Source organism: Bos indicus, chromosome 7, assembly GCF_029378745.1.
Source record: "Bos indicus isolate NIAB-ARS_2022 breed Sahiwal x Tharparkar chromosome 7, NIAB-ARS_B.indTharparkar_mat_pri_1.0, whole genome shotgun sequence".
In the NCBI taxonomy this organism is placed as follows: domain Eukaryota; kingdom Metazoa; phylum Chordata; class Mammalia; order Artiodactyla; family Bovidae; genus Bos; species Bos indicus.
In genome coordinates this window covers 40,432,323-40,456,065 of record NC_091766.1, presented here as the reverse complement: position 1 = coordinate 40,456,065, position 23,743 = coordinate 40,432,323, and the positions used below count along the sequence as shown (strand labels likewise).

The window sequence follows — 23,743 nt, the reverse complement described above, 5'->3', positions numbered from 1 at the left end:
TGAATATAATCTGTAAACAGTATGACTCCTTATCTCTGGCCTCATAAAAGATACAGATGATGTCTAAGCAGATGCTTTCCTGGGGTCAATAGAAGAGACAGAGCAAAAGCAAACTGATTCACATTACCTCCACATTTCTCCTTCTTCCTACATATATTCCCTCTGGCTATACATGTTCCTCACAACCACTTCTTCAAGAAAGACATCCCAGATTATCTCTTACTATTAATACTAATTCTCATTATTTTCATATTAACAGTGCAGAGACTACCTTATTTGATTTTTCTATCAACTGGGCAAGGGGGCAGTGTAGCTCTAACTGTAGAATATTTTTTTACAGGTGAGAAAGCTGAAGCTCATCAAATCATGTTCCCCTTAAGGTCAAAGAGAAAGTATTTGGAAGAGAAGGAACCTATACTAACACCTTCTAGAATCATCCCCTGCTCCGTTGCCCCTTCTATCCACCTCATACTATGTTCTGCACTATAAAGGGCCTAGTTTTGCATTATACTCAGTAAAATTAAGACTGTTGATGTACGACTACTCTTGGGTCAAGTTGAGCATACACCATATATTTGTGAAATGTATACCATATGTTTGTTAAAAAGCATTTCACAAGCTGCTCAACTTTATAACTAGATAATATTATAATATAGCATTATCACCCAACAACATCATGAGGGCTCTGAAATAGAGAGCTGTGTCACTTCTGAAAAGAAGCTCAGAGGGTGGTATAGTATACAGAAAGTCACAATGTGAGACCTTGAACAAAGCCTTTATTTAAGAGTATCTCATGCAGGCACATTCCTTTCTGCCAGAACCCTTAACCATGATATGTTTTTAAATTCTAAGGTATCTTGGAATCAGGAAAAATAGAAGAAAGTCATTCAAATAGTATAGCATGAACAGATGACCAAAAGGAAACAGAAGTACTTACCCACCCACTGGTCTCCATCTTCATAGTTAAGGATGAATCACAACAAAAAGACTGAGCAAGCAAGACAATGAGGGAAATGAAGCCCGAGATGGGTGAGCAAAAGAAACTGAGTGGTTTATAGCAAGTTTTATCTCCAGCTAAGAAGAATTTTATCAGAGGATCTTTAGTGAATGTGCAGAAGGGTTTTTCAGGACTCCTGGCTGTTAGAATGAACGTTTGTAGTCCCTTACCCCCAAATTTCATATGTTGAAATCTTAACTCCCAATGTGATGGTATTAGAATGTGGGGCCTTTGAGATGTGATTAGGTCTTGAGGGTGGAGTCCTCATCATGGGATTAGCACCCTTATAAAAGAGACCCCAGAGATTTGCTTTGCTCCTATTACAATGTGAAAAAACCAGAGTGGCTGTATGTAAGGCAGGAACAGAGTTCTTATCAGGAACCAGGTGATCTACAGGCCTAACCCTAACCCTAACCTTGGATTTCCAACCACCAGAACAGTGAGAAAGAAATATTTGTTGTTTGAGCCACCCAGGCTGTAGTATTTTTGTTATTGCAGTCCAAATGGACTAAGATACTGGTAAAGATGAAGAACGCTCCAGAAGTCTAGAGATAGTCATCAAAAAGGAAAGGAAGAATATTTTGAAAGTTACAGAATAGTAATTTTTACCACTGTTTCCAAAAAAGGGTTGGAAGGTATTATACAACAAATGTCTGAGGAGAAGTACAATGAAGTGGCAGCAATTACCAGCAGATAGGGTGGTTTTGTTAAGAATAAGTCACATCAGGCTTACCAAAACCACTGAGATTGACTGAAGGGTACACAGAGCATATAGTGAAATGTTTAGAAAATCAAACCACCAAGCCCTACCAAACAATCTATTAGGTTTGAGGAATGTAACCAACATCCTATATCTTGGTTTCACCCAATCCATTCAACTCAGATCTACATTTACATTCACTGAACATAGATATTTCACCATGTATTATATGGTGATTGATTTTTTTAAAATTATTAATGATTTTGTGATTTATGTCACAAAAATGTCTCACAAAGAAAACTGAGGAAGAAGGTCTAACATCTACTGAGTATCTACTAAGTGCCTGGCTGTGTGATGATACATTTAAATAGGATTATTTCATTGAAGTATTACAAAACCAAGATGCAGGTGTTATTTTTAGCTTTATTTTTAAATAGAAAAACTGAGAATCAGAGAACTTAATTGAATAAGAAGGAGTTTTCTAGATGAATGGTGGGAATGGGAGAGTAAGGGTAACCCTTCAGGCAAAAGGAAAATGCTACACAAGGGTGAGGAAGGGCGAAAAACTAGCCAGATTCTTAGAATTAAAAATTAATTTAGTATGACTCAAAACAGAGTGAAGGGCCTGGTAGGCAAGAGGGAAGGAGCAGTGATCTAGGGCTGACTTCAAAGAAAAACTTCTGAAAGTTTTTTGAGCAAAAGTCCAATATTAACCAATATGCACTTTAGAAAATTCCCTGCAGTGTTATGTAAAAGAAAGATGAAAGGCAGAGGGGATTGAAAGTAAAAACAAAATAAAAATTATCCTCTGTTTACTTGTCAGCTGCCTGGAAAGTCCCACTATTCAACAACATGGAATAGACAGGGCAAGAAGAGGGCAAAGGAGAGGGATGAGAAATAAGTTACAAGAAATAAAGATTTGCAAATGCTTAGTATGCGATGCTTGTGTAACACTGTGGAGGGGGCAGGGGCAATATATAGTCAGAAAGAAAGGTCTAAAGTTCAAAATAAGGAAATTTGACTGTTTCTAACAAAATATAAAATGCCTAAGTTTTGCCTTATTAATTCTACTTATAGGTTTCTGTCTCAAAAGAAATATGCTTACATAAAGTATATACAAATATGCATTTTTCAGAGTTATTTGTAACAGTAAAAAAGAAACTCATATAATAGTACATCATTCAATGAGCAGCAAACTACATTACTGTAATGAATACTACAGAGCATTACCAAAATCTGTAGATTTGTATATAGCAGCATGGCAATGTGTCCACAATAAATGAAAAAAGCAAATCATGGAAAAGTATCCACATACTGATTCCTGTTTGGACAGACATAGTGTTATGGGTTGAATCATGTCCCCCAAAATTTCATATGTTGAAGTCTTATCCCCTAGTACTTCAGAATGTGACCTTATTTAAAAATATGGTTATTGAAGGTGTAATTAGTTAAGATGAGGTAATTAAAGTAAGCTCTAGTCCAATAAGACTGATATTATTATAAAAGGGGGACATTCAAACACAGAGACAGACACACATCAGCACAGTTAGAATACCAAGTGCTGAAAAAACTAAGACTGAAGTGATGCACCTACAAGGAATGTCAAAGATTGACAGTAAACAATGAGAAACTGGAAGAGAAGTATGAAACAGATTCTTCCTCACAGCCATCAGAAGAAACCAACCCTGACAACACCTTGATCTTGGCCTTTTAGCTTCTGCTATTGAAATAAAATAAACTTTGGTTGGAACTATTTTAACAGCAGAATACACATTCATCTCAAGAGCACTTGAAATATTTTCTAGGATGGATCATATGTTAGGCCACAAAACAAATCTTAAAAAATTCAATAAGACTGAAATTATGCCAAGTATCTTCTCTGACCACAGTGGTACAAAACTAGAAATCAATAACAGGAGGGTAACTGAGGAAACTCAAATACATGAAAATTTAAACAACACTCTTCTGAACAACCAATGGGTCAAAGAAAAAATGTTACAGGAAATAAAAAATAGCTTGAGTTAGACAAAAATTAAAACACAATATACCAAAACTTATAGGATGCAGCAAAATCATTTCTGATAGGGAAGTTTCTAGGTATAAATGCACACATCAAGAAAATTGAGAGATCTTAATTAAGCAGCTGGACTACCCTGATGGCTCAGAGGTAAAAAATCTACCTGTCAATACAGGAAAAACAGGTTCAATCCCTGGGTCAGGAAGATCTCCTTGGAGAAGGAAATCCCAACCCACTCCAGTATTCTTGCTTGGGAAATCCCATGGACAGAGGAATTTGGCAGGCTATCGTCCATGGGTCCCAAAAGAGTCAGACACAAATTAGCTACTAAACAACAGCAACAATTAAACAACTAACTTTACACCTCAAGGAACTAGGAGAAGGGGAATAAAGTAAGCCCCAAAGTTAACAAAAGGAAGGAAATAAAAAAGATTATAGCAGAAATAAATAAAATAAAGAACAGGGAAATAATAGGAAAAATATTAGCCAATTAAGTAGGCCCTTAGACAATTTACAAACGTTTAGCTAGGAAAAAAATAATAATAATAATAAAGAGAGAGAGAACCCAAATCAATAAAATTATAAAAAAGGTGAGACATTAAAACTGATACCACAGAAATACAAAAGATCATAAGAAGTGCTATAAACAACTATAACCACCTGGACAATCTACAAAATCTGAAAAATTCTTAGAAACATGCTAAATACCATTGACTCAGAAATAGAAAATCTAAACAGACTAATCACTAATAAAGAGAATGAAGTAGTACTCAAAAAAACTCACAACAAAGAAAAGCCCAGGACCAGATGACTTCACTGATGAGTTTTAGTAAACATTTAAAGAAAAATTAATGCCAATTCTTCTCAAATTCTTCCAAAAATTAAAGAAAAAGGAAAAATCACTAACTCATTTTATGAGGCCAGTTACCTTGATACCAAAAAGGACACTATAAGAAAAGAAAACTAGAGGCCAATCTCTTTGATGAATATAAATTCTCAACAAAACACTAGTAAATTAAATTCAGCAACACATTATTAGGATCATGCACCATAATCAAGTGGAATTTATCTTCAGATGCAAGGACTGCTCAACATATGCAAATCAATCAATGTGGTATATCACATTGCTGCTGCTGCTGCTAAGCCGCTTCAGTCTTCTGTGACTCTTTGCGTCCCTATGGACCATAGCCCTCCAGGTTCCTCTGTCTGTGGGATTCTTCAGGCAAGAATACTGGAGTGGATTGCCTTGCCCTCCTCCAGGGGATCTTCCCCACCCAGGGATTGAACCCATCTTCCCCACCCAGGGACTGAACCCATTTTCCCCACCCAGGAATTGAACCCATATCTCTTGGGTTTCCTTGCACTGGCAGGCAGGTCTTTACCACTAGCACCACCTAGGAAGCCTGATGTATCACATTAATGAAATAAAATTTAAAAATTAAAACAGACTTATGGACATGGTAGAGGGGAGAAAGGAGGGGGTGGGGTGTACGGAGAGAGTAACATGGAAAACATACAATACATATGTAAAATAGATAGCCAACAGGAATTTGCTAGCCAATGGGAATTTGCTGTGTGACTCAGGGAACTCAAACTGGGGATCTGTAACAACCTAGAGGGTGTGATAGGGAGGGAGGTGGCAGAAAAGTTCAAGAGGGAGGGGTCATAGGTATACCTAATGCTGATTCAAAAAGTTTCATTCTTTTACATGTGAATATTCAATTTTCCTAGCACCATTTATTGACAGACTGTCTCTTCTTCTTGAGTATTATTGGTTCTCTTGGCAAATGTTAGTTGAAAGTGTATACTAACTTATTTCTGGGCTCTATATTCTGTTCCAATTATTCATTTGTCTGTTTTTGTTGCCAGTGTCATACTGTTTAATTTCCCTAATTTTATACTATAGTTTGAAATGGAAGTGTAACACCTCTCACTTTGTTCTTTTTTCTCAGGCTGAAAGTGTACATGAAAGTTGCTCACTCATGTCTGACTCCTTGTGACTCCATGGACTATACAGTCTATGGAATTCTCCAGTTCAGAATACTGGAGAGGGTAGCCATTCCCTTCTCCAGGGGATCAAAGTATATTATAAAATCATAGTAATCAAAACAGTATGGCAGTGGCATAAAAACAGACAATAGGTCAATGTAACAGGATCAAGACCCAAGAAATAAATCCATAAATATGCAGTCAACAGATATTTGACAAAGGAGCCAAGAATATTCAATGCTGAAGATAATCTCGTCAATAAATGGTGCCGGAGAAATAAGACATTCATAATAAAGGGAATGAAGCTAGATCCCTGTCACACACTACTCCCCAAAATCAACTCAAAATGGATTAAATACTTAAATGTAGGGGTGTCCCTGGACTCAGTGGTAAAGAATCCGCCTGCCAATGAAGGACACAATGTTTTGATCCCTGACCTAGGAAGATCCCACATAACATGGAGCAACTAAATCTGTGTGTCACAACTATTGAGCTTGTGCTATAGAACCCAGGAGCCACAGCTAGGGAAGCCCACATGCCCTAGAACCCGAGCTCCACCACAAGAGAAACTACCACAGTGAGAGGCCCATACACCACGACTAGAGAGTAGCCCCCACTCACAGCAACTGGAGAAAGCCCACACTCAGCAACAAAGATCCAGCACAGCCATAAATAAATAAAATTAAAAAAAAAAAAAAAGATTGAGAGGGACACAGGACGGAGTTTTAAAAAAAAAAAAAAAGACTTAAATGTATGAAAGCATAGAACTCTTGAAAGAAAATATAGGAAACAAAACTCCTTGACGTGGAATTAGTGATCATTTTCTTTAATATGACACGTAAAGCATTAGCAACAAAATTTAAAATAAACAAATGGGACCACATAAAACTAAAAGCTTTCACTTATCAAAAGAGACAATTAACAGTGAAAAGACAACTTATAGAATGGGAGGAAATATTTGCAAATCATGTATCTGATAAGAGGTTAATAGTTATATCCAAAATGTATAAAGAACTCATACAACTGAATAGACAAAAACAAAACAATCCAATTTAAATATGGGCAAAGGACCAGAATAGATATTTTCCCAAATATATTCAAATAGCCAATGGGTACATGCAAAGTCATCTGGAGAAGGGAATGGCAACCCACTCTAGTATTCTTGCCTAGAAAATTCCATGGACAGAGCAGCCTGGAGGGCTACAGTCTATGGGGCCCTAAAGAGTTGGACTGGAGGAGGAAATGGCAACCCACTCCAGTATTCTTGCCCGGAAAATTCCATGGACAGAGGAGCCTGGCAGGCTACAGTCTACAGGGTCGCAAGAGTCAGACATGACTGAGCGACTAAGCACACACATACAATGCAAAGTCATACTGAGATATGACTACTCACCAGGGATATGTAAATTAAACCACAATGAGATATTACCTCATGCCTGTCAAAATGACCATCATCAAATGTGTGTGTGTGTGTGTGAAGCCACTCCAGTCATGTCCGACTCTTTGTGACCCCATGGACTGTTGCCTGCCAGGCTCTTCTGTCCATGGAATTCTCCAAGCAAGAATACTGGAGTGAATTTCCATGCCCTCCTCCAGGCAATCTTCCACATCTCTTATGTGTCCTTCATTGGCAGGTGGGTTCTTTACCACTAATGCCACCTGGGAAGCCCATCATCAAAGATGAGTGATAACAAATGCGAGGATGAATGTGCAGAAAGGGAACTCTTGTACACTGTTGATAGGATTGTAAATTGGTATAGCCACTATAAAAAACAGTATGGAAGATCCTAAAAAACTTAAAAATAGGACTACCATATGATCCAGCAATTTTACTTCTGAGCATATATCCAAAGGAAATGAAACCACTATCTCTAAGGACTTGAAATTAGTATGTCAAAGAGATATGATAAAAGTATAGATATCTACAATGGAATACTCATCAGCCATAAAGAAGAAAAAATGGTCACAATTTGCAACAATGTGGATGGATCTTGAGGCATCATGCTAAGTAAAATAAGTCAGACAGAGGAAGACAAATACTGTATGACCTCATTTAAAACAGAATATTTTAGAATTTAAAACAGAAATGGAAACAAAAAACTCAAACTAAATTCATAGAAAAAGAGATCAGATTTGTGATTACCAGAGGCAGGGGAATGCAGGAGGTGGGGAGGTATAAGATAAATGAGTACTAGGGATATAATGTACACCCTGATGACTAAAGGCAACGTATCTGTATGGTATATTTCAAAGTTGCTAAGAGAGTGATTCTAAAACATTTTTGTAGCTGAGGTGATAGATATTATCTATGGTAATCATTTTGTAATATATGTATATCAAGTCATTATGCTACACATCTTAAACGTACAGTGCTGTGCATCAACTATATATCAAAAAAATTGAAAGAAAAAAAGTGAAAACAGAGACTTCCCTGACAGTCCAGTGGTTAAAACTCCACACTTCCCCTACAGGGGCTCGGGTTTGATCCCTGATTGGGGAACTAAGATCCCACATGCCACGCAGCACAGCCAAAAAAAACCAGTTTGTTAATTTTAAAAAGAGAATTTAAAAAACGATGTCTGTTGTTTAAGTCACTCCCTTTGTCATACTTTGTTACAGTAGCCCTAGAAATCTAACACCCACAATATATTAAAATAGGTGGGTAGATGGACAGATAAATGGATGGATAATTGCTCATTCATAACAAAATGTCTGGAAGTTTGCTCATCAGCCTGTTGCAAATAGTTCTCTCAGGAAGTGAGCTGAAAAGGAGCTTTCACTTCTTACTTCACATATCTTTATTATTTAATATTTTACACTAAGCATGTATTACTTTTGTAATTAAAAACTTCATAAGCAGGACTTCCAGTTTCCAGACCAGCATGTAGAAAGCTTAGAAGTTGCTGTTTCATCCTAACAATAAGTTAAAAGCTGAATAAGTTGACAAATCAATTCTTCTTAAATCCACAAGAGAAATGTGGTCACAGCACAACCCACTGACCCTAAAATGACACACAGGCAAATACAAAGAATCACAACTTCCTGGATCAGAAACCGATGAGCTTAAACCTCCATGGGAATCACTGGCCAGGTAAGAAAACCTGGTGGCTCAGTCAGTAAAGAATCCGCTTGTAATGTGGGAAACCTGGGTTTGATTCCTGGCTCAAGAAGATCTCCTGAAGAAGGGAATAGCTACCCACTCCAGTGCTCTTGTCTAGAGAATTCCGTGGACAGAGGAACCTGGCAGGCTAGTGCGCATGGACTCACAAAGAGTCAGATACAACTGAACAACTAACACTTTCACTTTACTTCAAAGGCTAGTTGTGGACAAGTCTAAGAGATTAAAAACATTAGGAGGACTCAGTCATAGAGGGATCTACATACTTCTGTGAGTTTTATTTCCAGGGGTGCTCAACCAGGTTTTCACACTAAATATAAGAGAAAAATCCCTCTGTGCTTCCAGCTGGGGAAGGAGTAAAGAACTACTTTATTTTATTTTGCCTTGCTTTGTTCTACTTTGTTTTATTTTTTAGAGAATGCCCAGTTTATTATTGGAAGGGAGTAGGGGAGAAGGACATGCACATGAGAACCATTTGTGGCTCAGACCTGGGACTCTGGGGGTGGACAGAGTTGTTCAAGGGTCTCTAGTCCTGAGTGTCCTCCTGAGTTTGGTCTTGCAGGCAAGACACTATGGTTCCAAGAATAAAAAGAATGGAGGAGAGAAGCCAGGTGCCCAGTCATAACCAATACGTAGAGCTGAGTGACAGGCACTGAAGGGCTTGGGATGGACTAGAAGCAGTACCCTTAAGACAAATTCCTCCAACTTATTTTTCCTTTTTGGCTATGCCACGTGGCATGTAGGATATTAGTTCCCCAACCAGGGATCACACCTGCACCCCCTGCAGTGGAAGCACAGTGTCTTAACCACTAGACAGTCAAAGAAGTCCCAGGAACATTTATAAATACAAAAATACTTCAGAGATACTGTGAGTTCAGTTCCAGACTACCATAATAAAGGAAATATCTCAAAAAAGTGAGTCACATGAATTTTTTGGTTTCCCAATCAGGAAGATCCCCTGGAGGAGGAAATGACAACCTGCTCCAGTATTATTGCCTAGGAAATCCCACAGGCAGAGGAACCTGCCAGGCTACAGTCTATGGGGCCGCAGAGAGTGGAACATGACTGAGCAACTGAGCACAACAGTAAGCGCATATAAAAGTTACTTTTACACTATTCTATAATTAAGTCTGAAATAGCATTATGTCCAAAAAAACGTGAATACTTTAATTAAAAAATACTTTATTACTGAAAAATGCTAACCATCATCTGAGCCTTCAGTAAGTCATAATCTTAGTTGGTAGGAGGCCTTGACCTAGTGTTGATGGCTGCTGACTGATCAGGGTAGTGGTTGCTGTGGGTTAGGGTGGCTGTGGCAATTTCCTGAAATAAGACAACAGTGAACAACAAAGTCCTACTGTATAGCACAGGAAACTATATTCAGTATTCTGTGATAAGCCATAATGGTAAAGAATATGAAAAAGAATGCATATATATGTATAACTGAGTCAGGTAGCTGTATGGCAGAAATTAAGACAATATTGTAAATTAATTATACTTCAATAAAATTTTTATAAAGAGACAACAATGAGGTTTGCCACATCAATTGATTCTTTCTCTCACATGAACACTTAGAAGAACTGTATGGTTATTAATTGACCTATTTCAATATTGTGTCTCAGGCCCATTGACAGGGAGAGACATGGAAACAACCAATTAGTAGAGCAGTCAGAACACATACATTTATTGATTAAGTTCACTGACTTATACAGATGTAGTCTGTGGTGCCCCCAAAACATTTCTAACAGAAACATCAAAAATTGCTGATCACAGATCACTGTAACAAATATAACAATCAAAAAGTCTGAAATACTGAGAGAATTTCCAAAATGTGACACAGAGACACAAAGTGAGGAAATGCTATTGAAAAATGGTATGAATAAGACTTACTCAATACAGGGTTGCCGCAAACCTTCAATCTGTAAAAAATGCAATGTCTGTGAAGCATAATAAAGCGGAGATAAAAAAAAAAATAGAGGCATGTCTATATACCAGAGTACTCTGTTCCTTTCATCTATACTTGTCCTCAGGAGAAACTAATTACCCAAAGCCTAACCTGCTGGGATAGTATTAGTCTAATTGATCTCAAGGAAGAGAAATATTCAGCTTCGGCCCTCTCTGGCCATCTTGTTCTGCTGAGAAGGGAGAAAAGAACTGAGATGCAGTTGAAAACCACTGAAAAGTCACAGTCCAGAGGTATAAATTCACTAAAACTGAGACCTAATCACAGGACTGCTTCCTCTCTGCTCAGCCTGCATTACCACATTATTGAAGTTCTATTTACAGTAGTTCCCTTTCCAGTACAACATGTTCAGTCTTCAAGAATAAGTTACAGGACATTTTAAAAGGCGAAAAAATAAAGTTTGACGAGACAGAGAAAACATCAGAACCAGAGTCTAAGATGGCAGGAATGTGAAATTATCAGACCAGGTATTTAAAATCATTATGATTAATACCCTAAGAGCTTTAATGGATTAAGTAGACAGTGTGGAAGAACAAACTGGCAAAGTAAGAAGAAAGATGGAAATTCCAAGAAGAAAACAAAAGGAAATACTAGTGATAAAATAGTAAATTATTTTTTATAATAATAATAAATAATACTATTTACTATAATAATAGTAAATAGTAAATTACTATTTACAAATAGTAAATTAAAAAAAACTGTAATAGAAAAAAGAATGTCTTTAATGGGATTGTTAGTAGTAGTAGACTGGACATAGCTGAGAAAAAAAATCTCTGAGTTTGAAGATATCTCAATAAACACCTCCAAAACTGAAAAGTAAACAGGGAAAAAAAAAAAAAACAGAATATCCAAGAACTGTGAAATAACTATAAAAGATGTCATATGAGTATAAGATACACATAATGGGAATACTAGAAGAAGACAAGAAAGGAACAGAAGACTTACAGGGAAGGAGTATGACCAAGAATTTCCCCCAAATCACAGATCCAGGAAATTCAGATACACCAAGTAAGGTAAATACCAAAAAATGGAGGAGTGTGGGGGAATCCTACAGATTGGCATATCATTTTCAGAACACAGAAGATCAAAGGTAAAGGAAAAATCCAGAAAGAAGCCAGAGTAGGGGGAAGTACTTTATCTGTTTAGGAGCAAAGATAAGAATTACAACTGACTTATTATCAGGAACTATGTAAACAAGAAAAGAGAGGACTGAAATATTTAGTGTTGAGGGAAAAAAAATTCTAGAATTCTGTACCCTTTGAAATTAGCCATCAAGAATAAAAGAGAAATAGTTTCTCAGACAAACAAAAATTGAGTGAATTTGTTGCCAATAGAACACCTCACAAGAAATGAAATTTTCGTAAGTTTTTAAAGAGAAGAAAACAATATACAAAAGATGTGCAAAAAAAAAGGAAGAGCACCAAAGAAGAAACAAGTGAAAGTGAAATAAAAATTTACTTTTCTTATTTTTAATTGATCAAACAGATAGCATCATGTTCAAAATAATAGCAATAATGTATTCAATTATTTATATTTATGTGTATATATACACTCATAAATTGACTGAATGACTAATTATATAAGGATAGAAGGAAGGAATTAAAATTACTTTGTTATTATAAAATAGTTACATTGTAAATGTCGTTTAGGGTCATTTGAAAGTAGATTAGTTGTAAATATGTACTGCAAACTCTGGAGCAACCACTAAGAAAAGTTTTTTTAAAAGTAGGATGGAGGGAATTTCCTGGCCTTCCAGTGATTAGGAAGGTGCTTTCACTGCCGTGGGCCAACTTCAGTCCCTAGTTAGGGAACTAAGATCCCACAAGCTGGAGAGCAAGGCCAAAAAAAAAAAAAAAAGGGCAAAATGGAATTATAGTAAAGGTTCAATTAAAGTCACAAAAGGCAGAAAAGGAGATGAAAACAACAATAAGATCAAAGAACAAGAGCAACAAATGGAAAACAGGAACAAATATGAGATATTAGTTCAATTAAGTCGATAATTAACTTGATTATCAATGATCTAAATGAATCAATTAAAAAGCATGTATCAGAGAGCGAACAAAAAAGTAAGACACAACTGTATATTGTATATAAGAAATCTACTTTAAAAATAAACACATACAGTTTAAAAGCATAGGAATAGAAAATATAAAAAATAAAATAAGTGTAAAGGAATAGAGAAGGATATACCATGCTAACACTAACCAAAAGAAAGCAGGGGGAACAAAGGAAGCGGAAACTATGTGGTGTATATACACATATATATGCAATGTAATATTATTCAGCCTTAAAAAGGAAGAGAATCCTGCCATTTGTGACAACATGAATGAACCCAGAGGACATTATGCTAAGTGATAAAAGCCAAAGATCTTTAAAAAAAAAAGTCAGACTCACAGTAAACAGAGTAGAATAGAGAATGGGGGGATAGGGGAAAAAGGAAGATACTGATCAAAGGGTACAAACTTTCAGTCCTAAGATGAGTGCGTGCTGGAGACAATGTACAGCATGGTGACTGTAGTTAATATGTTGTGTGTTTTATATTTGCCAAGAATAGATTCAGACTGGGCTTCAGACCCAGGCTGTCCAACTTCAGAGCCCACAGTCATAACCACTCTTCTTCCAGAGTAAGGGGAGGGTCATCCTTCTAGCCGTAATTTAACAATCCTGAATACTCATTGGAGGGACTGAAGCTGAAGTTGCAATACTTTAGCCACCTGATGCAAAGAGCCAGCTCATTAGAAAAGACCCTGGGAAAGATTGAGGGCAGGAGGAGAAGAGGGAAGCAGAGGATGAGATGGTTAGATAGCATCACCAACTCAATGGACGTGACTTTGAGCAAGCTCTGGGAGATAGTGAAGGACAGGAAAGCCTAGTGTGCTGCAGTCTTTGAGGTTACAAAGAGTTGGACATGACAGAGTGACTGAACAACAGCAATGGACTTCTTCATCCAACAACAGAGGAATACACATTCTCTTCAGGTTCGCACCTAACATTTACCAAGACAGGCCACATTCTGGGTTATAAAATGTATCTTAACAAGCTTAAAAAACAGAAATCACACTGCAATCAAATGAAACTAGAAAAAATAACAGAAAAATAGCTGGAAAATTCCAAAATATGTAGACACTAAACAACACACTTTTAAATAATGTTTTAAATACTCAATACAACATACAAAACAAAGAGTGAACCTTAATGTAAACTATGAACTTGGGTGATTATGATGTGTCAATGTAGGTTCATTAGTTGTATCAAACAGCCACTCTGGTGGGACATGTCAATAATGGGGGAAATTAAGCACATGTGGTATGGGGGCATATGGGAAATGTCTGCATCTTCTTCTAAATTTTGCTGTGAATCTTAGTTGACTCTAAAAAAAATGCCTATTTAAAAAGAAAAAAGCACAAGAGCAATATCTAAGTTTGACGAGCCACCTGTATACAGGTTGTTTTCAAAGCTGAGGATCATAGGAGAATTCCCAAGGAGTGTGGAAACATTTAGTGAAAAAGAAAACCAACGGTGAAATCCCCAGATGACAGGAAGAGAAGTCAAGGCAAACCCGGAGAAGCAGAAGCTATAAAATTAGTAGGAAAGACTGCTGCTGCTGCTCAGTCAATTCAGTTGTGTTTGACTCTTTGTGGCCCCATAGACCACAACCCACAAGACTCCTCCATCCGTGGGATTTTCCCAGCAAGAATACTGGACTGCAAGTTCAATGCATGAAAAGGGGCACTCAAAGCCGATGCACTGGGACAACCCCAGGGGATGGGATGGGGAGGAAGGTGGCAGGGGGGTTCAGGATGGGGGACACATGTACACCCATGGCTGATTCATGTCAATGTATGGCAAAAATCGCCACAATATTATAAAGTAATTAGCTTCCAATTGAAATAAATTAACTAATTAAAAAAAAAAAAGAATACTGGACTGGATTGCCATGCCCCCCACTCCAAGGGATCTTCCCGACCCAGGGATCAAACCCACATCTCCACAATGGAAATTCTAGGAACTTCCTAAAAATAAGAGAAAAGGATTTCAAGGAGGAGATAAACAGAATTAAAGGCAGCAGGTTTCAACTAGGATTAGGATTGAGAAGGATCTACAAGAGTCAGAAATAGGATCATTGAAGGTCAACTGAGAGTTTATGCTCTGAGCCTCTTTGCTTTGTATGGAGTGTTTTCCCCTGGCTTCTTCACGGATCCCATGTCACCTGCATGAGAGGCATTTACTGAACACCTGGACAAGGATGTAGCTCTCTCTGCCACTCCAGTTTTTATTATACTATATATATATATATATATATATATATATATATATATATATAATTTTACTTGTCTATTGTCTAGCATCTATCATCATTCCATATGAGAATGTTTGTGAAAACAAGGTCTTGGTTTGTTTTAGTCACTGCTGCTGTCAGCACCCATGACTGAGCCCCCAGAGTACCTAGAAAATAAAGTGACCAAATCATACCTGTTGGACAAACCAAGAGTGGCAAAAGCCAAATTGTTGTGGCAGAGCAATAATATAAGGGAAGGAAATGAAGGCATTGAATATAGCCTTTTTTACTAAATTGATGTGGCAATATCTGAAGAAGAGCAATGCGGAGAGGCTCAGGGAGGTAACAGGGCTTTGTTTTTATAGATTTTGATTATGGACTAACAGATTATTCCTCAGCAAAGACCCTTTCTGCTCCACTTAGTAATGATCTAGTTGGTATTTATGTCAGTAATGTGAATGAAGACATTTACAGTTTGCTTGTTATATGTCTGGGTAATATTGACAGGATCGTGATTCAAAAATGCCTAGACAATGAGTCAAAAGAAAGATAAGATGAAAATTAACAGACCTAAATGTGACAACCCATATAGTTGGATAGAGCAGGATATAGAAGCCCTTTAGACAGCCTATTGCTGCTGCTGCTGCTGCTAAGTTGCTTCAGTCATGTCCGACACTGTGCGACCCCATAGACTGCAGCCCACCAGGCTCCTCCGCCCATGGGATTTTCCAGGCAAGAGTACTGGAGGGGGTTGCCATTGCCTTCTCCAGAGAGCCTATTAGCCAACTTATTATGAGGTTTTTCTGGAGTTAAGGGAGGGTTTGGTGGATCACACTGGACTCTCTGCATTGGGTTCCACTGCCTTTTATCTGGGTGTCCTTGGACAAAGGTTTTAAACTCTTTGAGCCTCATTTTATCCTCTTTAAATTAGAGATACCGATATCTACTTGTCAGTTTTTATGAGGCCAATGGAGAATAAACCATGCAAAAAACACAGAAGGGCAGTGTTACATGGTCAAGTGCATGTAACAGAGGGTATTTCTGTGGTATAATAAGAAATATATTTGGTCTTTGTCCCTCACTCCTATCTCAGAGGTCCTAAAAACCTTGGAATTTCCTGGGGGCTTCCCTGATAGCTCAGTTGGTAAAGGATCTGCCTGCAATGCGGGAGACCACGGTTCAATTCCTGGGTCAGGAAGATCCACTGGAGAAGGGATAGGCTACCCTCTCCAGTATTCTTGGGCTTCCCTTGTGGCTCAGCTGGTGAAGAATCTGCCTGCAATGCAGGAGACCTGGGTCGATCCCTGGGTTGGGAAGAGCTCCTGGAGAAGGGAAAGGCTACCCACTCCAGTATTCTGGCCTGGAGAATTTCATGGACTGTATAGTCCATGGGGTCACAAAGAGTCAGACACAACCGAGTAACTTTCACTTTCAAGAGTGTCTATTGCTAATCAAAGGAGCCTCTTTTGATCACATTTGAGTTTATGTTAATGGGGTGACTTAAAGTGGGGCCCTTAGATTGGCTCAGGATAGGGCTAATCATCAGAATGGCCAAGTGGTTAGAAAGTTGGAACTTTCAGCCCCACCCACTAACCTCCAGCAAGGAGAAGGAAGGAAGGCTGGAGATTAGGCTCTATAAAATCTCTTGAACAATGAGTTTTGGAGATCTTCTGGGTCAGTGAATCTAACCAACCTGGCATCTACATACCAGGAGGATGGAGCACCCCAACTCCATGGAGAGAGAAGCCCCTGGGCTCCAGACTCTTCTCTACCTCATCCTATGTGTCTCTTCATCTGTTTGTATACCTTATAACATCTTTTATTTAAAACTGTAAACATAAGTATCTCCCTGATTTCTGTGAGTCAATCTAGCAAAGTTTCACACCTGAATAGGGGGCTGTGGGAATCCCCAATTTGTAACCAAGTCAGATAGAAGTGTGAGTAATCTTGGGACTCACTACTAAAAATTGATGTCTGGCATTGGCAGGGCTAGGGAGGCAATCTTGTAGGACTGAGCCCTTAGCTATGGGGTTAGTGTCGAAATCTAACTGACTTGCAAGACACCCAATTGGTGCCTGCAGAGAATTGGCTATTGGTATTACAAAACATCCAAAGTTGTGTGTTACTATTTCCCACAGACTTCCAATAGAACTCATGATCTGGTGTGACTGCCAAAAATATAAGGAAACCTCAGTCCTCACCACTGACAACATAGTGCCCTACCATAAGAGGTGAAAGTTCCACCACACATTGTTAGGAGTGTCATGTTCAGGTCTGAGTACTGCACTTCAAATAGGGACATTAAAAGACCAACTCTTACCTAGGAGAGCATAACTAAATAGGTGAAAGTACTAAACCATGTCCTAGTTAAATATTTAGAGACATCCAAGTAAAAGATGAGAAGAACTAGAGTGTGAGTGCTGCCTCTAAGGAATCAAGATCAGCATCTCTTAGCAGACTCTGAGGAGCAGAACAAGGGCCAATGCACAAAACAATAGAAGGGGCTATATGGAAATAAGAACTGCAGGCATTGCAGCAATGACTAGCATGCTTAGAAGTTTTCACACATAAAATGGGTGAATGTCTTAGAAGCAAGTGTTCGTTCAATGATGAACTGAACTGTACAATTCCTAGGGTTTCTTTCGACTCTGAGAGTCTCCAGACTCTATATGTAATAGGAAAGAACAAATCTGACTCCATATTAGACCTAGTTCTTTCATTTTAACCTTGGGCCCTGTTGACTGTGCTTAGTCATGCTGGCTCTGCACCCTTGTAAAAGAATGTTCCTGGGTTTCCCTGGGTGGCCTAGTGGTTACGAATCTGCCTGGCAGTGCAGGGGACAGGGGTTTGATCCCTGGGCCAGGAAGATCTCACATTCCTCAGATCAACTACTGAAGCCTGAGGATCTAGAGCCCATGCTCTGCAACAAGAGAAGCCACCACAGTGAGAAGTCCATGCAACCACAGTGAAGTGCAGCTTCTGCTCACCAAAAGTAGAGAAAGTGCTCACAACAACGAAGACCTAACACAACCAAAACAAATGAAAATTAATTAATTTTAGCCATTTGCAGCAACATGGATGGACCTAGAGAGTGTCATACTGATTGAAGTCAGATTAGAGAAGGAAAATATCACATGATATCCCTCATATGTGGAATCTAAAAAGAAATGATGCAAATGAACTTACTTACAAAATAGAAAGAGACTCACAGACTTAGAAAACAAACTTATGGCTGTCGGGGGAAGGAGAAGTTAGAGACTTTGGGAAGGTCATGTACACACTGCTGATGCTGCTGCTAAGTAGCTTCAGTCGTGTCCAGCTCTGTGCGACCCCACAGACGGCAGCCCACCAGGCTCCCCCGTCCTTGGGATTCTCCAGGCAAGAATACTGGAGTGGGTTGCCATTTCCTTCTCCAATGCAGGAAAGTGAAAAGTGAAAGTGAAATCACGCAGTCGTGTCCAACTCTTAGCGACTCCATGGACTGCAGCCTACCAGGCTCCTCCATCCATGGGATTTTCCAGGCAAGAGTACTGGAGTAGGTTGCCATTGCCTTCTCTGCATGTACACACTACTGTATTTAAAATGGGTAACCAGTAAGGACCCATTGTATAGCACATAGAACTCTGCTCAATGTTATGTGCCAGAATGAATGGAAGAGGGGTTTGGGGGAGAATGGATACATGTATCTGTATGGCTGAGTCCCTTCACTGTTCATCTAAAACTACCCCAACATTGTTAATCGATTATACCTTAATACAAAATAAAAAGTTTAAAAAATAATAATAAATTAATTTTTTAAAATTATTGTTAAAAAATGTTCCTATTGCCTGAAATATACAGAATAGCCTATTCTCAAGGCTCTGATCTTTAAGAGTCATTTGGACATAAAGAGTTGCAGAACAGAGAATAACATTTATCTTGGAGGTTTACAAGAACAGCTTTACCTGCCCTACATGGACAACTGCAAGAACAGAGGATTCCAACACTAAGGAGTTTGCAACAACCAACCGCATCCCTCCCTCAACTTGCCTTTAAAAGTGCTTTGCTGAAACCCTTAATGGAGTGCAAGGTTTTGAAGTGCAAGAGCCACCGATCTCCTTCATGGCCCTGCAATAAATCTTTCTCTGTTCCAAACTCCAACATTTCGATTTGTTTGGCCTCACTGTGCTTTGGGCATAGGAACTTGCATTCAGTAACATGTAGACATAACAATTTTGGGGGGACCCAAAATCATTGCAGATGGTGACTGCAGCCATAAAATTAAAAGACACTTGCTCCTTGGAAGAAAAGTTATGACCAACCTAGAGAGCATATTAAAAAGCAAAGACATTACTTTGACATTACAAAGACATTACAAAGGTCTGTCTAGTCAAGGCTATGGTTTTTCCAGTTGTCATGGATGTGAGAGCTGGACCATAAAGAAGCTGAGAGCCAAAGAAGTGATGCTTTTGAACTGTGGTATTAGAGAAGACTCTTGAGAGAACATTGGACTGCAAGGAGATCCAACCAGTCAATCCTAAAGGAAATTAGTCCTGAATATTCATTGGAAGGACTGATGCTGAAGCTGAAACTCCAATACTTTGGCCACCTGATGAGAAGAACTGACTCATTTGAAAAGATCCTGATTCTGGGAAAGATTGAAGGCGGGAGGAGAAGGGGACAACAGAGGATAAGATGGTTGGATGGCATCACTGACTCAACGGACATGAGTTTGAGTATACTCCAGGAGTTGGTGATGGACAGGGAGGCCTGGCATGCTGCAGTCCATGGGGTTGCAAAGAGTCAGACACGACTGAGTGACTGAACTGAACTGAGACATAACAAACTTATTAGCAGTAGGTAGTATCTAGTACTTCAAACTACTTCAGATATTGTCTCTTCCATTCTCTACCCTCAACTCCATCTGATTAATCCTTTTTAGAGTAACCCCATTCATAGTTTCCAAATAATGTATCACTGAAAAGAAGTTGCTTTATTGCCGAGACGTTCATGAAGACTTACCCCAGTTTTTGCAAGTTACAGTGTGGATTCTTTACTTTTTCACACAAAATCCCAACTCCTGAGTCTCCCAGAGCATTTTCCCCCAAGTAGAGTCTGGTCAGGGAATGGTTGGTGCTCAGGACAGATGCAAGGTCCTCACAGCTTGCCGATGTGAGACAGCAACTGACCAACCTTTCAGAGAGATGGCAGATGGTCACAACACCTCTCTCAGCCCAGTCCACGCACTGCTGTGAGTCAAGACAGCACTTGTCCTGTCCTTGCCTATAGTCCAGTCCGCACATGAGAAGAGTATATCCAAGCTCTTTACCAACTTTTTGTTTCTTTTTCTGTTTGGTGAATTAGCAAGAAAACACCCTCAAAGCCCATGCAATGTTACATCTTCCTAGATCTCTACCTTTATTTTTATTGAGGCAAAATATGTATAGCATAAACTGTACCATTGTAAACATATGTTCATTTATAAGTGTTACAATTTAGTAGCACTTAAGTATATTCACATAACTGTGCAACTATCACCAGAACTCTTTTCCATATTCCCAAACTGAAATTCTATACTCATTAAACAATAACTCCAAATTCCCTTCCCCCAAAACCCTGGAAACCACCATTCTACCTTTTGTCTCTATGAATTTGACTATTCTAGGTATTACATATAAATGGAATCATACAATATTTTCCCTTTTGCTTCTGGCTTATTTTACTGAATATATAGCCCTGTTGTGTTTTGCTTTTTTATAATAGCCACCCTAACAAGTATAAATTGGCCCTACCATTTTCAAGTGATTTTTTGTCTTCTTCAAAATTCAAGTCTCCCACAGGCATTCAGAGAAGAGCTACATAGACTGTCAAGCAACTGCATTGCTTTAGCCCCATTTTTCCTATTTAACGTGAACCAGGGCCTTATCATCAAGTCCCAAAACTCTTCTAAAGCAAAATACATTGGTTTTATTTTCTTAGCTAGGTTGTAAATACCTTAAAGGCAAGCATAATATTTCTGATTTTTTTAAGTTCCCCTCCAGGTCTGACTATGTGACTTTTCCCACAAAAAATGCTAACTAAATTAATTATTGACAAACATGCAGAGATAAACACAAGGAATCCTCTAAGTAGCCCAAAGCCATTTTCACATTAAAATTCTAACACATCATGGCTCATTAAAGCCACAGCTATTACTTCATGAGGGAAATTAGTTCAGCCTCACCAGAGCTTCTTCAGATTGCAGAATAGATGCCTCAGTCCCACACACAGAAGTCTGATCCCGAAGTCTCCCAGGGCATTGTGGCTCAGGTCCAACTCCACCAGCTTCTGGTTGTTGCTCAAGACTGAGGAGATGTTGAAGCAGCACTGATGGGAAAGGCAGCACTGTCCCAACCTTCATGACAAGCACAGAAACAGAAAAATCTCAGAGCATAGGCCGCTTTTCTGTCACTGCCTTCTGGCCTCTGCTGGGTTTTAGCACCAGGCAAGGGCACTGTGTTCACATGTTACAAAGAGAATTAAACTCAATTTATAATTAAATTTTCATGAAGGAAAGTATCATCTTGGGACTTCCCTTGTGGTCCTGTGGGTAAGGGTCTGTGGTCCCAATGCTGGGGGTCTGGGTTTGATCACTGGTCAGGAACTAGATCCCACACTCCACTCTGAATATCAAAGATCCTGAGTGCTGTAACTAAGACCCAATGAGGTCAAATGTAAAAATAAATATTTTTTTAAAAAAAGGAAAGTATCATTTCATCAGAAAATCCTGACTACAGCTCAAGACATATTGGGAAAACAAATTCGACTCAGTTCTAGTGAAGTGGATGAACCTAGAGATTGTCATACGGAGTGAAGTAAGTCAGAAACAGAAAAACAAGTATTGTATATTAACACATATATATATGGAATCTAGAAAAATGGTATTGTTAAACCTATTTGCAGGGAAGGGATGGAGACACAGGCATAGACAGCGGACTTGTGGACACAGTGGGGGAAAGAGAGGGTGGGATGAATGGAGAAATAGCATTGACATATACACACTCTGTTAAAGTAAATAGCTGGTGGGAAGTTGCTATGCAACACAAGGAGCCCAGACTGGTACTCTGTGATGACCTAGAGGGGTGGGTTGAGGGGAGGAGAGGGAGGCTCAAGACGGAAGTGATATATGCATAATTATGAGTGATTTACTTTGTAATATGGCAGAAACCAATACATTATAAAGCAATTTTCCTTCAATTAAAAAATAAGTAAAAAAAAAAAGGCATATTGGGAAGATAGTTCTCAGGCTCTGTGGCTCACAATCTGTGACCATAGCTGCCAGGGAGCACCCTCTAAATAATGGGCAATTCTCAAGTATTTAAATGGCATGTTTCTGTTTCATAAATGAAAACAATGGTTAGCCGATGAGCTCCACGTCTTTACCACATGTTCCTAACAGCTGAAACTCCCTCAGATGGATACTGCTCTCTCTAGGGCTGTATGCATCTTCCTTTTCCCTTGGACAGTCTTGTCCCTGCTGTTTTGTTTGATGTTTTAATCCCAGCCCTCCATCTACACTGAAGGAGTGAGCATCTCTAATTCTTGATTTGCTTTCCACAGACACACACCATCACCATCATCACCACTATCAGCACCACCACCAAAACAATTATTGCTCTCCGAGAAGCAAGAACAGTATTCCAGCTCATTTCAAATGTCCTAGGAGCTTGTGGGACTACCTTTTCTGTCTCCATTTCCACACCAACTAGAAGCAAATAGATAACTAAATCTTTATCTGCAGAACATCTCATGCTCACACATGTCTCCCTGTTTGTGTCTCACTTTCTAGAATCACAGAGGGGCATCTCATCCACAGGGTGATGGAGAGAGCGGCATGGTATAAAGGTAGGGAGGAATGTTAAATGTTAAAATCAGCCAGAACCTCGAAGGCAAAAAGAACACTTTATAATTTACCAAAACAGGTAAGAAAAAGCTCTTAAGCAAGGAACTGCCATGATCAAAGCATAATCTTTTAAATATTAAGTAACCCTCTGTCTTCTGTACAGAGAATGAATGGTGGGTGGCGAAAGTAGATGCAGGGACACCAAACAGACAACATTCATCTGATACGTATTTTTGAGCACAAACAAATGGTAAGAGCTTGTCCAGACATTATGGAGACAATTGCAGGACAAACATGAATCGTGTCATGAGAAGTTAATGGTCTTGGAGGGCATTGCAATATCTAAGCAAATAATTGTGGTTGTTGGATCTGGGCTGCTGGAGTTGAGACAGGCTGGGACCTGGGACCCTTTACTGCAGTGCTTGCACCTGGATGAAAGTCTCCTCGGGCAATAGAATACAAAAGAAACTATAAGGGAGGAATTCCCTGGTGGTCCAGTAGTTAGGATTCCACAATTCATATGTAGGGGAAGGGGCCTGGCCACACAAGGTAGCGCAAGAAAAGGGATATTAAAAAAAAGGAAAGAAACTATAAGGGACTAAAAATAACTTCATGCACGCATAGTTGAGGCAAATTATGAATAAAAAGATACAAAAAGGCCCAAATCCCGACTGCCATTTCTGAAGTACCAGGAGCAAAAGTACGGTAACTGCACACAGTACCGCTGAGGGGGTGAGCAAACCACCTAAGCCATCCCTCCGGTCCAACCCACTGATCTGCCCCTACCCTCACTGCATTTAACAAACCAACTCACCCCAC

The 23,743-nt window shown here is 39.0% G+C and overlaps 1 protein-coding gene across 11 annotated transcripts in view; it reads right to left on the bottom strand.

The window, feature by feature from the left end:
* The window catches only part of NLRP3 (NLR family pyrin domain containing 3), a 49,222-nt gene that overhangs the window by 5,187 nt on the left and 20,292 nt on the right, over positions 1-23,743 (bottom strand). For 3 of the 11 annotated variants that reach the window (XM_019964766.2, XM_070793382.1, XM_070793379.1), the window contains 2 exons: positions 21,266-21,436; positions 20,065-20,235 (listed from right to left, as the gene is read on the bottom strand). The exons of 1 other annotated variant lie outside the window; for it this stretch is intronic. In XM_019964766.2, coding sequence (XP_019820325.2) covers positions 20,065-20,235; positions 21,266-21,436 — 342 coding nt within the window. 7 more of the 11 variants (XM_070793384.1, XM_070793383.1, XM_070793385.1 and 4 more) reach the window with 5 other exon arrangements.